The following is a 19182-nucleotide window of genomic DNA, read 5'->3' as shown; positions in this document are numbered from 1 at the left end:
CCAGGAATCCAATTTTGTCCAATTCCAGAGCTACGTGGTTTTCTACATTCTGTTTCAAAAAGGTCGTATTATTTATCCTGTGCTTAACGCTGTTCTAAGTATTTTATAAATCTAAATGCATTTCATACTCATAACACCGCAGGTAAGCAAGTGTTATGCTACACTGCATTATGCTCTCTTGACTTTGTCTCAGGATTTTCCCTAGTATGTTAAATCTCAGTCATGATGGGAATAGGAGTGATTCATTGATTATCTGTGAAATAGGGATTGTTTTTCCTCCCTTGGCTTTTTTATTCCCCACAGTGGAAGATTTAGAAGAGTGATAATTGATACAGCGAAAGTTTTGACACTCCCCCTCCCACTCCGCATACTCACGAGTTTACAAATACAAGGCTCAATCCATACTGTAAAAGGAGCCAATAAGTAAGTTAGAAACCCATTTAAACAAACAATTGTACCAGGTGCTATGGAATCTTTGGATTTACCTATTCCTGTAGTTCCAAGCTTAGCTGCTCATTGAAATCACCTGAAGAGCTTTAAACAAAACACTGATGCCTGCACCTGAGCCAAGGGATTTGGATTTAATTGGTCTAGGGTATGGCTTTGGGCATCTTGATTCTTAAAAGCTGCTCAGGTTATTATAATGTACAACTAAGGTTGAAAGCTACTGTTGGTTTTGTTTTGTTGAGATGGGGTCTAGCTCTGTCACCCAGGCTAGAGTGCAGTGGCACGATCATGGCTCACTGCAGCCTCTCTCTCTTGGTTTCTGAGTATCACTCTTTAGGTTTATTCCTCCCTGCTCCAAAGTTCATCTTTAGTCTCTTTTGCTCTCCCCTTTTCCTCTGTTACTTAAATATTGGTGCTTCCAGCAGTTTCTTGCAAGAGCTGACATTTTTAAGTACCTTGGCTGTTTTTAGTTTCAACTCCTTGCCCAAAGGTTAAAGACTCGAAAGTTTGAGCAATTAGACCATTCTAAAGTTGCCCCATATCTGATTCTTCTTATTTTTTTTTTTCTGCTTCATTTTTCCTTCAGACATACCTGTTTCTTTTTACTAAGTTACTAAGGCCAAAAACTGGAATATGAAAAGTAGCCAACACTGTGATATGGTAGGATTTTAAGTATAGCAAATATAAAACATTTATAAACTCTGTAATTTCATCACTTGTACCTGTACCTCTTGGGGTATAAAAATGATTTACAATGCAATTATAGGATTATAGTTGAAATTTTCACTTGATAATACCACATTAAAATTTTTAAAAATAAATGCTTATCTTCTGATTCACAGATAGAACAGGATTCAAGAATTAGAATAAAAACATCAGGATATCTTTTGAAACACTGACTAGTTAGAGTTGCTCTATAAATGCCATTTAACTTTCCTGAATAAAACAAGATATTTCAAAATGCCAGTCATATAGAGTATTATATAGAAAATAATTCAAACCAAATTTCTTGGTTTACCAATCCCAACAAAGTAATGTGAAAAATTTTTAAATAACATGAAAACTTACAACATGGTAAACTAGGAAAAAAATCTTGTTTTCTACGTCTTGTTTTTTTCACCACTATCTTGTGTAGTTTTCCACATTTATTTATCTTATAAATAGAGGCAGCATTCTATAGCATCGTATTGGCTACTGTGAAAAGAAGCTATTAATAAAAAAATTTCTGACCTCACAAGCCTGATGAAAAATACATGTTGTTGGTAGTGGAAATTGTTAGAATGGAATTAACATAGTGAAAGCATATTTTCTCTATACAAGCTTACTGTCTTTTTCAGATTTGAAACAAATCTGTATTAATGAAGAGTGACTGCATACAAACTACAATATGTCAAGAAAGAAAAAAGATCCCATAGAAATGTTTCATTCTGGACAGCTGGTAAAAGTCTGTGCTCCGATGGTTCGATATTCAAAGTAAGTATTGCTAAATGGTTAATGAACAAAGATGAAATTTCCCTTTTATCCTCTAACTTTTTTAAAGTATTGTAAGACCACCCACCAAATGGGATCTTCAAACTCCTAGCATTGGAATTATGATTTAGAATTTAGTCATGATGCTACTACTTGCCTAGTATATATGTGACCCTGAGTAACTATTAACTTCTCTGAGCTGCACTTTTTGTACTTATAAAAATGGCGGTGGTTGTAACTCCTACCTGTAAGTATATAGTGGATATTAAATAGATATAAACATTGATGTATAGATTTTTATGTGAACTTAAGTCTTGGGACAAATAGGAGTACAGTTGCTAGGTCCCATAGTAGTTGTGTGTTCAGTTTTTGAAGAAATGTTTCTTTTTATCTTTTGCTCATCTTCTGATTGGATTGTTTGCTATTTTACTATTGTGTTGTTTTTTAAAAAAAGTTTTGTTATATACATAACATAGAATTTATCTCACAATCATTTTTAAGAGTACAGTTCAATTGTGTTAAGTACATTCACATTGTTGTGCATCTGATCTCTAAAACTCTTCTCATCTTAGAAAATGGAAATTCTATTCTCACTCATAGGCGGGTGTTGAACAGTGGGAACACATGGACACAGGGAGGGGAGCACTACACACTGGGGTCTGTTGGGGGGAAATAGGGGAGGGACAGCGGGGGGTGGGAGGTTGGGGAGGGATAGCATGGGGAGAAATGCCACATATAGGTGAAGGGGAGGAAGGCAGCAAATCACACTGCCACGTGTGCACCTATGCAACAGTCTTGTATGTTCTTCATATGTACCCCAAAACCTAAAATGCAATTAAAAAAAAGGAAAAAAAAAAAGAATTACTAAAAAAAAAAAAAAAGAAGATGGAAATTCTATACACAATAAACTATAATTCCCCATTCCACTGTTCCCCCCAGCAGCTCCTGGCAACCATTATTCTACTTTCTCCCTCTATGAATTTTACTACTCTAGGTACCTCAAATAAGTCTCATCATACAGTATTTGTTCGAAACTAGATTTATTTTGCTAATACTTTATGCAGCATAATATCCTCAAGGTTCATTTATGTTGTAGCATATATCAGACTCTCCTTCCTTTTTTAAGGCTGAATAATACTCCATTATATATATATTTTGTTTATCCATTCATCTGTTGATAACCATTCATCTGTTTATAGAACATAAGATAATTTCTGCCTTTTGGCTATTGCAAATAATACTGTCATGAACCATGGGTATACAAATACTCATATAGAAATACTCATGGTTCACAACAGGTCTCTGAGACCCTACTTTGAATTCTTTTTGGCTATGTGCCCAGAAGTAGAATTGCTGGAACATATGGTGATTCTATGTTTAATTTTTTGAGCAACTGCTATACTGTTTTCCATAGCAGCTGCATCATGTTACCTTACCACCAGCAGTGCACAAGAGTTTTAATTTCTCTACATCCTCATTAACACTTGTTATGTTCTGGGAGTTTTTTAAATTATAGTCATCCTAATGGGTATGAAGTGGTATCTCACTGCAGTTTTAATTTACATTTCCCTAATGATTAATGATGCTGAACATCTTTTTGTGTGTTTATTGGCCATTTGTATGTCGTCTTTGTAGAAATATCTATTCAAACGTTTTTGTCACTTTGTTTTCTTGTTTTCTATTGAGTACTGAGAGTTATTTATATACTGTAGATACATATTCTACTGCTTTGTCAGATACGTGATTTGCATATATATTTTTTCCCTGGATGTAGCTTGTCTTTTCATCCTCTTAACAGGATCTTTTGTAGAACAAAAGTTTCATTTTAATGAAGTCTATAATTTATCAATGTTTTCCTTTTGTAAATTGTGCTTTTGATGTCAAGTATAAGAAAACTTTATGTAGCTCCAGATGCTGAATATTTTCTCCTAAGTTTTTTTCCCTAAACGTTTTATAGTTTTATGTCTTGCATTTAAGTCCATGATCAGTTGCGCATAAATTTTTATATAGGTGTGAGGCTTAGATTGGGTGTTTTTTTTTTTTTTCTTATACCTATGGATGTCCAATTACTCCAGCACCATTTTTGAAAGGCTATCGGCCTGGTGTGGTGGCTCACACCACCAAATCCCAATCTCAGCACTTTGGGAGGCCAAGGTGGGCAGATCACTTGAGGTTAGGAGTTCAAGACCAGCCTGGCCAACATGGTAAAACCCTGTCTCGGCTAAAAATACAAAAATTAGCCAAGCATGGTGGCGCACACCTGTAGTCGCAGCTATTGAGAGACTGAGGCAGGAAAATCTCTTGAACCCAGGAGGCGGAGGTTGCAGTGAGCTGAGATCGTGCCACCACACTCCGGCCTGGGTGACAAAAACAAACTCCATCTCAAATAAATAAATAAATAGATAAATACTATTTCTCCATTTAATTCTTTGTGAGAAATCAGCATTTTTGTTTTGTTCTATTGATCTTGTGTCTTTTCCCCCACCCATACCACACAGTCTTACGGTATATCTCTATAATATGTTTTAAAATCAGGTAGACTGATTCTTCCAAATTTATTTTTTCAGAATTGTGTTAGCTATTCTAAAACAATATGTAAAGCTATTCGCTTGCTTTACAAACAAATTTTAGAATGACCTTGTCTATGTCTGCAAAAAATCTGGCTGGAATTGTGTGAAACTTATACATCAATTTGGGAAGAATTGACTTCCTTACTATGTTGAATCTCCCTATCCATGAACACAATGTATCTCTCCATTGATTGAAATTTTGTTTTATTTTTGTCATCAGTATTGTGTAGTTTTCAGCATACAAGTCCTATACATGTTTTGTAAGACACCCGGTTGTTTTGAGCAATTGTAAATAGAATATTTAATTTTTGGTGTTCATGTGTTTATTGCTAGCACATAGAAATAGATTTTTGTTGATCTGATAGCCTGCAAACTTGCTAAACTCACTTGTTGGTTTAGTTTTTTTGTAAATTCCTTGAGAGTCTATATAAACAACCATGTCATCTGCAAATAAAGACAGTTGGATTTCTTCCTTTCCATCATGTGCCTTTTGCTTCTTTATTCACGCCTTATTGCACTGACTAGAAGTTTCAGCACTGTGTTGAATAAGGGTGATAATAGCAGACTTGCTTGCCTGGTTCCTGTCTAGGGCAAAAGTGTTCTGTAGGATTTTTTGTGGATGTACTTTATTAAACTGAGAAAGGTTCCCTCTGTTTCTTGTTTTCTAAGAGTTAGGGTTGTTTCTTTTTATTATTACTATGAATGAGTATATTTTGTCAAATGCTTTTTTTTGCACCTATATGATCATGTAATTTTTATTACTTAGCCTGTTAATATGATGAATTACATGAACTGATTTTAAATATTGAATCTTCTGTTTTAACTGGCTTTTTTCTGACAACACTCCAGCAGGGAATGATGTAGGGGAGTGGTGCCACCTCATTACTATCTGATAGAAGTCCAGGTTCTCCATTTGGCCTCCTTTGACATCTCGTGGGTGAGGAGCTCCTCATTACTGCTTGGTAGGGGGTGAGAATTCCAGTTCCCCATGATTAGGGTAGCCTCATGTATGCTGGGCAATAATGAAAGTCCTGGCTCTCCACTAGGCTTCCTCTGATACCACCCCAAGCAGGGAGGAAGAAGAGTGCTTCATCACTGCTGGCAGGCATGGAACTCCACACTCCTCTTGTGGCCTCCACTAATATCACTGGGCTGGGCGTGACCTCGCTTGTCACCAGAGATGAAAGTTTCAGATCCTTACCTGGCCTTCTCACACATCATCTCAGTAGAATGTTGGAGCACCTTGTTACAGCCTTGGGAAAGTAGAAGTCTAGGAGTCCCACTTGGGCTTTGCTAATGGAGATAAAGCCATAGCTTTTTCTACAGTATTTGGCTGGAGTAGAACTGTCTAAAAGTTTTCTATCTTACTAGGTCAGACAGAACATTTTCCTGGTCCTTTGGTTAGAGAAGGCTTTTGTTGGATCTGGTTTTGTCTGCATCCATTGTTGTTTCCAGGTAGCCAGCTTCTTCAAGTCTAGGATATTTGAGACAAGAATAAAACCCAGAGAACTCAACACCCTGTCATTCCTCAGGTCCTCAGCCTGTCTGGCCATCTTTTCTTCACCTTTCAAAATTTTCTTGTGTTTGTTTTATATATAATATCCAGGGTTTTTAGTAATTCTTAGCAAAAAGAATAGGGAAAGGTATATCTACTCCATCTCCCCATAGGTAGAACTTTTTCTGATATTTAACAATGAATTAAAAATATGATTGTGGTATTTCTAAATGCATAATTAAAGTTTTATATGCTCACAGGTTGGCTTTTAGGACACTAGTAAGAAAATACAGTTGTGATCTGTGTTACACACCAATGATAGTTGCTGCTGATTTTGTCAAATCTATAAAGGCCAGAGACAGTGAATTTACCACAAACCAAGGTATGTGAAACCCATAGTGTATTGACTTTGTAAAACTTTTTAAATTTATTACAAACTCAACTATCTTGTCTAATCAGAGACAACACAATTTAGAGATTTTATATTAAAAACTTTAGTTCTTTCGTGTTTTTAATAAGTATTTTTTTTTAAATGTTATTACTGAATGCCTTGTAAACTATCAGTGTATATATCAAAGCGTAAGGTCACTTTGAAACCCTCTCCTCTCACTGGGGCTATTAGAATGGATTCCTGTCACACTGCCCGTAATCTGGTACCATTCCAAACTATCCTCCAAAGAGACCAAAGTGACCTATTGAAAATGTAAAGTTTTCTCTCATTGTTCTCAAAGTGTGATCCCCAGACCAGCAGCATCAGTATCTGGAAACTTGTTAGAAATGGAGATTTAGAGGTGTACTAAATCAGAAATTCTGGCTATGTGGTCCAGCAATCTGTGTTTTGAAAACCCCTCCAGGTAATTCTGAGCTTGTTAAAGATTGAGAACTACTGGCTTCAAGACTAAAATTTCAGCACCTGAGGATAATACACAGATTTTCAGAATCCGACCTCTGAATACATCTTCTGCAACCTTACCTTCCTTCAGTTTCTCCCCACAACCCACTGACTTTATCCTTCAAAATTCTTAAATTATTTTAAGTCCTTGAACATACCCTGTCTTCTCACACCAGACCCCTCTCTCTGTGGCAAACTATAGTTTATGTTTTTTAATGCAGCTCTCAATGTTTGTAGCCATGAATCTTTTTTTTTTAATCATCCTCTACTCACGTCCTCCCTCCTAAGCACAGGCTCTTATGATGCACTTAATCCTGTTGCATTATGATTTCCTCTCTATGTGCCTGCTTCTCCCACTAGATTCTGGCCTCCTTGAGGGCTGTAGCTATAGAAATAGCTTGATTTGTATCCTCAGAATCTAGTACTGTGTTGGAAATATATTCAACCAATAAATGGTTGTTAAATTGAAATTCTGTAACTCTCTTGAGTCACAAAAGGAAAAGCACCTTACATCTCCATAAAGAATAAAGCAGATTCTCCTAAACCATCATAATCCTGTGAATCAGTGGATTGCTATAGAAATCTTGAATCAGTGTAACTAGGATGATGCCCAGAAATCTGCATTTTTATAAACACCCAGTGAATCTCATGCAAGTACTCCTCAAAAGAAATGTTGAAATACATCTAACAGAGTTTATAATACTGACCCAAGGATAAGAAAAATATATTCTTTAAAACCTAGGAAGCTTTAATACATTTGGCTATATTAAAATTGAAACCTTTAAGCCAGACGCAGTGGCTCACACCTATAATCCCAGTGCTTTGGGAGGCCGAGGCAGGTGAATCACCTGAGGTTAGGAGTTTAAGACTAGCCTGGGCAACATGGCAAAACCCTGTCTCTATTAAAAATACAAAAAGTTTGTGTGTGGTGGCAGGCACCTATAATCCTAGCTACTTCGGAGGCTGAGGCAGAAGAATCACTTGAACCTGGAACGCAGAGGTTGCAGTGAGCTGAGACTGCCACTGCACTCCAGTCTGGGGGACAGAGTGAGACTGTCAAAAAAAAAAAAATTTAAACCTTTATATGTAAAAGCACAAATATACTCAAAGACAAAAAACTGCCAAGAATATTTGTAACACATGATTGGTAGCAATACTAATTTCTTTGTTTTATAACAGAAGGAGGAACTAATGGAAAAATTTTATATAGAAAAATTCAAAGAATATGAAGAGAGCTCACAAATTAAAATATACAAATGTTGGATATACACTGTAGGATAAGTTGTGAGGAAACAAGAACTGTTATCCATATTGGTATATGTCTATATTAGTAAACCTTGGAAGATAATTCTGTGAAATCTATCACAATGTTATATGTTAAATGCCTATTAACAATTCTCCTATGAATTTACTCAGAGAATGTGAAACAGTATAAAAATACACTGTATGGTCCATCTACACAGTGGAATATCCCACTATAAAGAAAAAAATAGGTCTGAGTATGTCTCCCAGATGTATCAGGAAAGAATGGAACAGTAGGCATAGTGGTATTTATAGAAAGTTCACACTTGTTTAGATTTTACAGGTATACAAAACTTGTTCTGGAAGGCAACAAACTAATTCTCACCTTTGAGAAGAGGGTCTCTTTTGTCAAAAATGTTAGAATTGTTTTCGTTTATCAAATTTTGTACTGTTTAAATTTTTTACTGAGTATAAATTGCTTTTAATTTAAAATATTTTAAATTGTTTAAGGTTCTTTTATTTGGACAGATGCTTCTTAGGCTAAAAATTGCTACTGTTATTTTATCCTATACGAATATTAAAGTTTGAGGTGTGTGTGTATGTTTTTTTCCTGTGAATTTTAATATTGAGCTATTCATTTTATCAGGTGATTGCCCATTGATTGTTCAGTTTGCTGCTAACGATGCAAGACTTTTATCTGATGCTGCTCGTATAGTCAGTCCTTATGCGAATGGAATAGACATTAACTGTGGTTGCCCTCAGAGGTAAAGCTCAAAGAAGTTGGAAGAATTTTCCAAAAGATTAGAAAAAAAACTATGTGAACATGGTAAAATATCTTTCTAGTTTTCCAAAAATTAAAAAGAAAATAGAGTTACAGCACCAGGGCTCAAAACAAGAAAGAAGAAAATACAGGGAAATATAATTTAGGAATATGAATTCAAAGCTCTTTTCTGATGACTGAAACCACGTATAGACCTTTGAAGGGTGTTTTGTCTCCCCTCACCACTAGAATTTTTATGTGGCTGCGCCTTGAATCTCATCCATAGTAGTTATATGAGAATCTAATGTTTTCAGCAGTCCCTAAAATGTATTTTTACTGTCTTGTCAGATATACTTGCTCTGAAAACAGATTGTTTGACCTAGGAAATCAGCACATTTTCTCCTAATTCCTCTTATAAAAATACCTTATTTAAATCACCTTTTCTTTCTATACTACAGTTATTTGCTTGGGTTTAGGTAACTAGGTGTTGATAGGATGTACTTAATTTGACAATAATATTTCTACTGTACTGGCACTATAGTAGATTATCTATCAGTAATTCAAAATGTGTCCAAAGAATAAAAGCAAAATTGTTAAGTATAGTGTAATCCAAACCAGATTGGACATACTTGTATACTCATTAGGAGAGTTAAATAAGCTGTTTAGTGGTATTGGAATGCTGTAAGCCAAAAATATCTTTCTACTATTGAGACTAATAAAACCTCTTGTTATGCGCAATAAACGTCAAATTTGGAATTTTTAAAATCTGAAGTAATTGCAATTAATTATTTCAAATACTTAAACCTGTTTTGCTTGAATGACTTTTAACTTAATATTCTCACTTATCCTTGAAAACCATTTCTCTTAAGTACTTTTTGATCTGGCAACATGTTTTCCTACTTTTACATTGATCCACTTAGAATGTTGGGTCTATGAATTTTTAAAATCTGCTTCTATTCCAGATCACTAGAGAAATGGATGCACTTCCATTTCAGTGCTTTCAGAATTTTGTCTTCTCTTCCATTTATTTGTAATTCACTTGTTCTTGTGTTTGCTTTATAAAGGTGGGCAATGGCAGAAGGTTATGGGGCTTGCTTAATAAACAAGCCAGAGCTTGTTCGAGACATGGTGACACAAGTAAGAAATCAAGTGGAAAACCCTGGATTTTCAGTTTCTATTAAAATAAGGTAAAGATAATATTTCAATCTATTGATAAGATGATTTGTTACTTAGGAAATAAAAGATTATTCCTTTTGTCTGATGTTGTTGCGAGTGTCTATCCTAAATAAATTTGTTGCTGGTGTATGGAAATGTTGAAATAAGACATTTAGTAAAATAATATATACTATAATTTTCATTTATAGTCCTAAAAAAACTTTGTCTTTGTACTTTTAACAAAAATTAGAGCATCTCTTTATTATAAGTTTCACCAGACTTTCAACTTTTTCCATGTAGTATTTAATTAATGTTAAGAAACATTCCTGGTGCCACGTTTAGAAAATAGGAAAAACATTTGCACTAAAATTTCACAATAAAAAGAAATAAACTTGGAATCCATTTTTCTGTGACAAATTGAAAACATATTTCTTTTTCTGAGACAGAGTCTGACTCTGTTGCCCAGGCTAGAGTACAGTGGCATGATCTTGGCTCACTGCAACCTCTGCCTGCCAGGTTCAGGTGATTCTCATGCCTCAGCCTCTCAAGTAGCTGGGATTACAGGTGTGCATCACCACACCTGACTGATTTTTGTATTTTTAGGTAGAGAGGATGTTCCACCATGTTGGCCAGGCCAGTCTTGAACTTCTGGCCTCAAGTGATCCACCTGCCTCAGCCTCTCAAAGTGCTGGGATTACAGGAGTGAGCCACCATGTCCAGCCTGAAAATATATTTCAAGATGAAATGTTATGTTCTTCCCTTTGGGGATGGGGGAATGCACAGCAAATATTAAGGTTTCAATTCATCTATGACAGTACTTTGATGGTGCTTTCGTTTATCAAAGCCAAAACATAGAAGAACTAGGTCTAAGATAAAACTTGTTTGTTGTCCTATGTTGTCAATAGTGAGACAACTAAATTTGAGGACTTTGGCAGGAACTGATCCCTGAAGAAAACCTTGCTGATAATGATGGAGTAATATTATAATATAGCAAAGCTAACTAACAGATAAAATATGAGTTTAGTCAGTTAATGTTAGCATTAAGATTTGTGTGCTGTGAACAGATAAATGTAATTTTGAAATTGTAGGATCCATGATGACCTTAAAAGAACTGTAGATCTTTGTCGAAAGGCTGAAGCAACAGGAGTTTCATGGATTACAGTCCATGGAAGAACTGTTGAAGAAAGACATCAGCCAGTGCACTATGATTCCATTAAAATAATTAAAGAAAGTATGTCTATACCTGTAATTGCTAATGGAGATATCAGAAGCTTAAAGGAAGCAGAAAATGTGTGGCAGATTACTGGGACAGATGGTAAGAAATAAATACTTGGATTTTTGTCTTTTAATTGAGGGGAAGAAACCAGAGTGGGGAAGTAATGTTAATTCAATTTTTATTCATTTTCTTTAACATTAAGCCATATTTTCCCAATGAACTGATTTAAGCTAAGTGATTTATTGAAATAATGTTAACTTTTCTACCTAGAAAAATACGGATTATCTTTACTGGGGTAGATTAATTCAGTTACTTTTCTGACACCATCATATCTAGTGACCAGTGAAGAATTTTCCAGATAGCCTACTAGTAAAATAAAGCACCTAGAAATGGGAGTAAGTGAACTCAAGAATGCTAAGAGCCAAATGAATCCCAGAACTGCTATGCAGTTTCACTATTCCCTTAAATTATTGGCATGCCAAGCCCTATGATTGCTAAGAGGGAGAATATAGATAAACTGAACTTTAAGCAGCCCAATTTATGACAATCTAGATTTACCCTAAAGAAAAACTAAAGACCCATTGTTTAAGGAAGAAATCTTTAAAAAATAAAGATTTCTATAAGTAAGTACATTTAAGCTTTTCTGGTTTACAAAAGGTACCAAAATTAATTCTTTTGTAATTGAATTAAACATACTAGTGTAATAAAGTCATTTTAAAACCTTGTAATAATACTTTTAAAATAATATTCTGTTTGCTTCATTGAGCTTGAACTAATAACCATGGGTTCTTAATGTATGGACAAATATGGTGTGTTTTAATTTGTAGGTGTGATGGTTGCAAGAGGACTTTTAGCAAACCCGGCCATGTTTGCTGGATATGAGGAAACCCCACTGAAATGCATCTGGGACTGGGTTGACATTGCTCTTGAACTCGGGACTCCTTACATGTGTTTCCACCAACATTTAATGTATATGATGGAAAAGATAACTTCAAGGCAGGAAAAAAGAATATTTAATGCTCTGTCAAGCACATCAGCAATCATAGATTACCTTACAGACCATTATGGCGTTTGACTAGACTTCCCAAATAATTTTAATATATACTTTTAGACCTACAGTGAAACAACAGAACATCATATTTTGTACCTTAAACTAGTAGCTCTCAAATGTTAGTATAAAAACAATCCCTGGGAGCATTTTTTTAAAATCAGTCCTACACCCCACCCTCATAGATACTGATTCGGTAGATCTGGAGTAAACCCAGAAATTTACAGTTTAAAGAAAACTCCCAGTGGTTAAAACATCCTGATCATCCTAGGCAAACACTGACAAATATTGTTCTGAATCCTGTTATGTAGATATTTGGGGATGGGTGGAGTGGGAATTTTCTCCTAAAGGAGTCATGTTTTCTCATGTTAACATTTTTAAATAAAATTTATTTTAATACTAAGTATGGCTCATAGTATCTGTAAGTTAACAAGAAGTATGCAGGTGCAAAAAAGTGGTGGAACAAATATCAACATCCATCCAAAATGAAAAAGAACCAAAAATTCTGAGTAGAATTGCACTCAGAACTTACTAAAAATTCCAATTGGTTGATGACATTACATTTGGTACATTTCAAAACTTCTAGATCCTCCGAAGAGTGAAAGCTTGATAAATATAACTGCTACCTAAAAAGATAAAATTAACTGCAATCCACCATATCTTAAGTATAAGAAATTTGATAGCCAAACTGGAGATGATTATATACTTGAAATATTTCCTAGAGAATAGTAACTAGGTTTTGTTTTTAATTTTAAAACCTAATTTACATATTCTGTGTTTGATGATGTTATTTTATGCCTCCCAGCAATTGACTTTAAAGTCATGGTTTGGGAGTGTTATTAACAGATTTTGTTATCAGTGGGCATGCATTGCAAGAATTAAGTATCTTAGACTGAAATAAAACAGTTCATAATTAAAGTATTATTTTATATTGCCAACATGAAAACTGTTATAAGGAAACAATTATGTAAAACTTTAATTCATGTTTGGGAATATTGAATGAATCCATTTTAACATAAGCACTGTGGTGCCATCTTTTTTCCTTGGTACACTCTTTTCACTTTTCAGTTAATGCTTTTTTTTTTTTTAAGATAACTGGCTTTTTCATTTTCTATGAATACTGTACAAAATAGGTATGGTCAGAACTCTGAATTGAATTACCCTACTGGTGTGAGCACAGCATCATCCCTAGAGTAATGTGCTCAGTGTTTGGAAGGAACCAGTGTGGATGGGCAAGAAGTTCTAACACATTTGATGAAAAGGAACTTCCTGGAGCGGTGCCTCACACCTGTAATCGCAATACTTTGGTAGGCTGAGGCGGGCAGATCACTGGAGTCCAGGAGTTCGAGACCAGTCTGAGCAACATGGTGAAACCCCATCCCTACTAAAAAATACAACAATTATCCAGGTGTCATGGCAGGCGCCTGTAATTCCAGTCATTCAGGAGACTGGGGCGAGAGAATCCCTTGAACCCGGGAGGCAGAGGTTACAGCGAGCCAAGATTGCGCCACCAGAATCCAGCCTTGGCGACAGAGGGAGACTCCAACTCAAAAAAAAATAAAAAAAACAAAAAAGTACCTTCCTTATGGTTAATTTATGTTCAAAGTCTATTTTTTCTACTTTTTTCTGTTACATGTGATCAAGAATATTTGTGATAATTAGGGAAAAGCATGAACTTAAATGTGTTTTTGAATGTATTATATTCTATAATAATATATTTTCAGCATTTGTTTACTATTCCCCAGATAATTGTCACCAGGATAGTACTTTGATTTACATTCCTGATACATTGTCAATATTGAAAAAAACTCAACAATTTAAATGTATACGCACAATGTGAAAAGCTGAAAAACAGTAATTGAAAGAATATCAGCATACCCACCTTTCTTGCCAGTCCCCAACCACCACCCTGAAGTTTACTGCCTCTTCCTAGCCCGCGGATGGGAACAGAACACCTACGGAGTATGTTGTGATGCTACCGTTGCTCCTACCTTCTCCAGAACAAAACGCTGCAGGACACCGCATCCTGGCCCTTTATTAAATATAGCTTAATTCTGGACACAAACAGTTCCCACCATAGAGGGAGGACGTGACAGGAAATGAGTGCTTCTTAAAGCGCGTTCGCTGAATTTGCACCGGCCAGTCCAGCCCCGTCGCCCGGCGCCGCTCCTTAGACCTGGACCCCGCGAGGCGCCCTCCCACCCGGGCCGCACTTAGCAGCGGAAAGCCTGCCGTCTTGAAGAAGTTGAACTAGGACCCCCAAGCATCAGGTCAAAAGTCTAACTCATTCTTTGACTCTGCCGCCAGTGAGAAAACAATTGTTGCCAATAAACGTGGTAGAGCCGCCTGTGACCTCAGCCGGGACGGGCCCCGGGCGGGAGCGCGGGCAGGAGCCTGCGGGGCGAGAGGCGGGGTGGGGCCCTGTTTACCCGCCCGTGCCCGGCCGCGGCGTCTGACGTCCCGAGTGTCGACGGCCGCGGAGGAGCGCGGGGAGCGAGGCGGGCCGCCGGCGGGTAAGGCCGGCAGCGACCCGGGGACCCGTGGGGTGCTAGGCCGCGGAGGAAGAGCGCCGCTGCCTGGTCTTGAGAACCCAGCGGAACTGGCCTGATCCGGCCCTGGCCTTGGCGCGTTCCGGGAGCGGGAGGGCCGCGAAGCAGGGCGTTGGTGGAGGGAGGCGTTGGGCTTCTGTTGCCGGGAAGCTGGCGGAAGAGGCAGCGGCCAGCGGGTCTCCTCGCCAGTTCCACAGGACACCTGGGGAGCTGATGACACATGCTTCCCGGGCCACCCTTTCCCCGTTCCCGGCCGGGGTCCGTGCCGGCCTCCCCAGGTCGGGGAAGGTCGGACACAGTCCACCACCTCAACAGAAACGCTGCGCCTCTGGGCCTTGAACCCGGTTTTGTTTGAACGGGAAACAAGATTAAAATAAGTGTTTCCCCATTTAGGTGTGAAGAAAAAAATGACACTCCAATGGACGGCAGTGGCAACCTTTCTTTATGCCGAAATAGGACTCATTTTAATCTTCTGCCTACCTTTTATTCCTCCTCAGAGGTAGGAAACCTTCAAATCCTTAACAGTTATAATATTGGATCACTCCTTTAGACTGTGTAATGTAAAATGGAAAAAGTTTTCTGAAGATTAAAAAGTTTTGAATGCCTTTGAAAATAAACTCACCTAACAAATTAGGTAGCATATAATGACAATATTAAAATAACATTTTATATAAAACTCTGTTATGTGTACAAGTGAAGTAACTTTTTCTTCCCTTCTAAAAGGAAAAGGGCCTATACTTTTGATTCTGTTGATTACAGATATAATACAGCAGCGGTTATTTAACACCTGTCCTGCCTTGTCTCGGGTTTTACCTTTTATTGCGCTGTGAAGCCATGAACTAAATAAATGTAAATGGATAAATCATGTTTACAGTATTGTATGGGTGTAAAAATGTTTAATTGAGGCACTGGAACAGCAATTTAGAAACCAAAGCCAATAAATTATTCTTAGTTTTGGCCTATGTAACCAAGAAGTAGTTTCATTACTGTTTAATGACAATTTTACTACTTTTTATTTCTCATAAAATTAGTGAATGTATATTAAAAGTGCTAAATGTGTAAAGTATCACAACCGTGTATTAGCATTGGTTCTTTAGTGAAAGAACTTCTAAGGTTTTAAGAACCAAGTATAGTATTTCTAGCCGAGCACTGGCTCATTTTACCCTTGTAATAATCCACTTTTTAGTCATTCGGCTTTAGACCCAGAAATTTGATAGTATGAATGGGGAAATACACATGTAATAAAAATGTTGCAAGACATTTGTTTATACTCCTGGCATAAAAGAAAATCTTTCATAAATGAGATTCTAGAGATAACCCACTAAAGTACAGTAAAATCCCAGGACTGGGAGAAACTTCTTAAAGTTTTACCTTAGCTCAGGATCCAGATAGTCTTTCACAACTCCTAACTTGCTCCTTACCTGCCTGGATTTCTGCTCTCTTCTGTCCTTGTCTATCGGCTAAGCTAAGCTCAGTACGTTTTTTTCTTACTGAAGAAAAAAGTTGAATCATACTTTTCAACTTTTGGGGTCTATGATATTTGATCTATCCCATCCATGTTCTATAGATCACTTACTGAGACCCAGGAGGCAAGTAGCCTAAGGTTACCCAGCTATTAAGTGACAGATTCTGGACAAAAATCTGGCTCTTAGTCTTGTATTCTTTCTACTCCATTATGCTGCCTCTCATCCTGTAGGTTTTGTTTCAAACTCAATAAAACCCTGTTTTACCTTTTGGTAATATTTGCAATGATAGAATCCTATATATTCAAGAGAAAGAAAGATCTTATTTATAAACATCTAATTTATAGATAAGTCTTAAGGGTTTGCAAAGAAGAAAAAATTGTTAGTTGATCTTTTCTCCATCGGAGTGGTCTATAAGTTATGGATCATTTATTTTTCTTCCTGCCATATAAAAATTTTACCTATCCTGATAAAATAGCTATTAGATAGCTGTATGTATATGTACACGATATATAAATATACTCTCATGTACAAATACAAAGAAAATACGGTATGTATGCACACAGATCATTTACAATATGTCCTTACTATATGTCTATCGATATCTTTTTCTTTTATATGTGTGTCACCATAATCTTTAAAGAAAATATTTCATCATTTAGTCTCTGTTCTTCTCTTACATAACCCAATGGTTGAAAGCACATGCTCAGAAATCAGGTCACCTATAACTGCATGTTACTAACCCTGGGCATGCTCTTGATCTTTTCTGATCTGTTTCCCAGTCTGTAAAATGGAGGTAGTACTGGTGTCTACTTCATATGGTAGTTGTTGTAATTAAATGAGATAAAACATGCAAAAGTACTTAGAACCATAATATAGTGAGAACACAATATATATTAGCTATGATAAGGTGCTCAACTGCTAGTTGTTCGCTATGGGAGGTCTCTTATGTGCCCTTTTACACTACACCAAACCTTGAAGAAATAGGTAAATGTACATTTGGACCTAGATCAAGATATTACCACTTATGTTCTCTTAATAATATAAAAGTTTTATATTGCTAAATTTATATGTTGTCTATATAAAAAGCTTGGAATTGGAAGCAGACACAAAAGGAACCAGTTCATCTGTATGAATCTCCCTCTCCCCACCAATGTCAAGTAGTTACTTAAAGTTGTTTTCAAAGTTTATTAGTTAATAATTTGTCCTAATCTTAAAGTGAAACTTTTTTCAAGTTGTAGTGCGTGAATCGTATTTAAGTGCTTATTACATTTTTTTGTCTCCTTTGACTAAAGTTTTACTCATTTAAATTGTCCTTGTAGAAAGTCTGTTACGTTTCCTTTTGTGTGATGGATTGTCACTCTGCCATTTATAACCCATGCTTTCTTACCACTGTCTTTGCTTGTACAATCTATCTAGGCTGTTTATTTCCCCATCTCATATCCTCTATGTTTACATCTTTTACCTGTAGTAATTACAGGGTTTTATATATATTTGTCATGTGTGTGAATGTTATCAAACTACATATTTAAGATTTTTTTCAATTTATGTATATAATTACTGGGTAATTTTTATAATTCCCTCATAAAGTAGAGAAACTTTTACTTGGAGTATATGTTAAAAGTGTACTATGTAAGCCGGGTGCAGTGGCTCATGCCTATAATCCCAGCACTTTGGGAGGCAGAGGTGGGTGGATCATGAGGTCAGGAGTTCAAAGCCAGCCTGAAATCCCATATCTACTAAAAATACAAAAATTAGCCAGGAGTGGTGGCACATGCCTATAGTCCCAGCTACTCAGGAGGCTGAGGCAGGAGAATCGCTTGAAGCCAGGAGGCAGAGGTTGCAGTGAGCTGAGATCGTGCCACTGCACTCCAGCCTGGGCGACAGAGCGAGACTTGGTCTCAAAAAAAAAAAGTGTGCTATATAAAAATCAATGTGCAGAGTTAGACCCCACTGCTGAAATGTTGCTAGTTGTTAGAACAATGTATCTTCGTTATTTCTAAGTCATTGCTCTGACCATGAAAAAGATACAGAGTAATAGCTTCTATACAATATAAAATTTTACTACTGCCAGAATTCTGTTTTAAGGTTTTGTTCATGTATGTTTACTTTTAGAATATTTAAGCCACCAGACAGAGGATAATTAAATATTATATTAGGTTACTATTAAATTTGAAAGAGTTGTTTTTTAATTCATGAGGTATTCTATGTCATGTCAGAATTAATAAATTTTAAAATTAAATTTCTGTAATTCTTTTCACTTGCTACACAATTACCAAAATGTTACTTCAATATTTAGAAAGTATTTCAAAACTTTATTTTGCTTTTTTAATACCTAATGTAATTTTATTGCTTTACAGATGGCAGAAGATTTTTTCATTTAATGTCTGGGGTAAAATTGCAACTTTTTGGAACAAGGCTTTTCTTACCATTATCATCCTATTGATTGTTCTATTTCTAGGTAAGTACTAGATCCCTTGTTTGAATAAATATAACTCTTTTTTTAATGAATTTCTTGCTTTTTAATTAATAGAGTTGATGTTGCTATTGGTGCACAGTTGACTTTATATAGTATATCGATAGTACATAGAATGGATACTGATATATTGATACACAATTGATAGATACTACCATTCCATATGTTCAAGCTTAAGTTTCAACAGGGTGCAATCATTTTTAACCTCATTTAGGTTATTTTAAGATTTAAATGCAGTACATTAATACATAGCCTGCTGTTCAGAGTTACCAGACATTATTTCTCATAGTGTTGTCTCTCCTTTATTATTGTTAAGGCCCAAGCACCCAGGAGCTTAACTGTTAGAAAGACAGAAAAAAGAATGGAATCCTTAGGCTCTCCAAAGGAGTCTTAGATTCA

General features: G+C 36.2%; 2 protein-coding genes across 3 annotated transcripts in view; both read left to right on the top strand.

The window, feature by feature from the left end:
• Positions 1-1487: 1487 nt before the first annotated feature.
• On the top strand, positions 1488-12698 carry DUS4L (dihydrouridine synthase 4 like). The gene is given in 7 exon segments (XM_021673191.2): positions 1488-1842; positions 1845-1920; positions 6243-6364; positions 8763-8880; positions 9941-10063; positions 11120-11346; positions 12075-12698. Coding segments are annotated over 7 exon segments (951 nt in total). The 5' UTR covers positions 1488-1805; the 3' UTR covers positions 12323-12698.
• Positions 12699-14464: 1766 nt separating this feature from the next.
• Positions 14465-19182, top strand: part of LOC105719775 (B cell receptor associated protein 29) — a 37360-nt gene continuing 32642 nt past the window's right edge. The window contains exons 1-3 of one of the 2 annotated variants that reach the window (XM_012455985.3): positions 14465-14565; positions 15238-15343; positions 18668-18768. In XM_012455985.3, the coding sequence (XP_012311408.1) occupies positions 15252-15343; positions 18668-18768 (193 nt within the window). In that variant the 5' untranslated portion in view covers positions 14465-14565; positions 15238-15251. Of the gene's footprint in view, positions 14566-14761; positions 14809-15237; positions 15344-18667; positions 18769-19182 lie in introns of those variants that run through there. The other variant, XM_012455975.3, reaches the window with a different exon arrangement.

This window comes from Aotus nancymaae, unplaced genomic scaffold (assembly GCF_030222135.1).
Source record: "Aotus nancymaae isolate 86718 unplaced genomic scaffold, 86718_ANA_hifiasm-v0.15.2.pri h1tg000002l, whole genome shotgun sequence".
Lineage (NCBI taxonomy): Eukaryota > Metazoa > Chordata > Mammalia > Primates > Aotidae > Aotus > Aotus nancymaae.
This window is presented reverse-complemented; position numbering and strand designations above follow the sequence as displayed.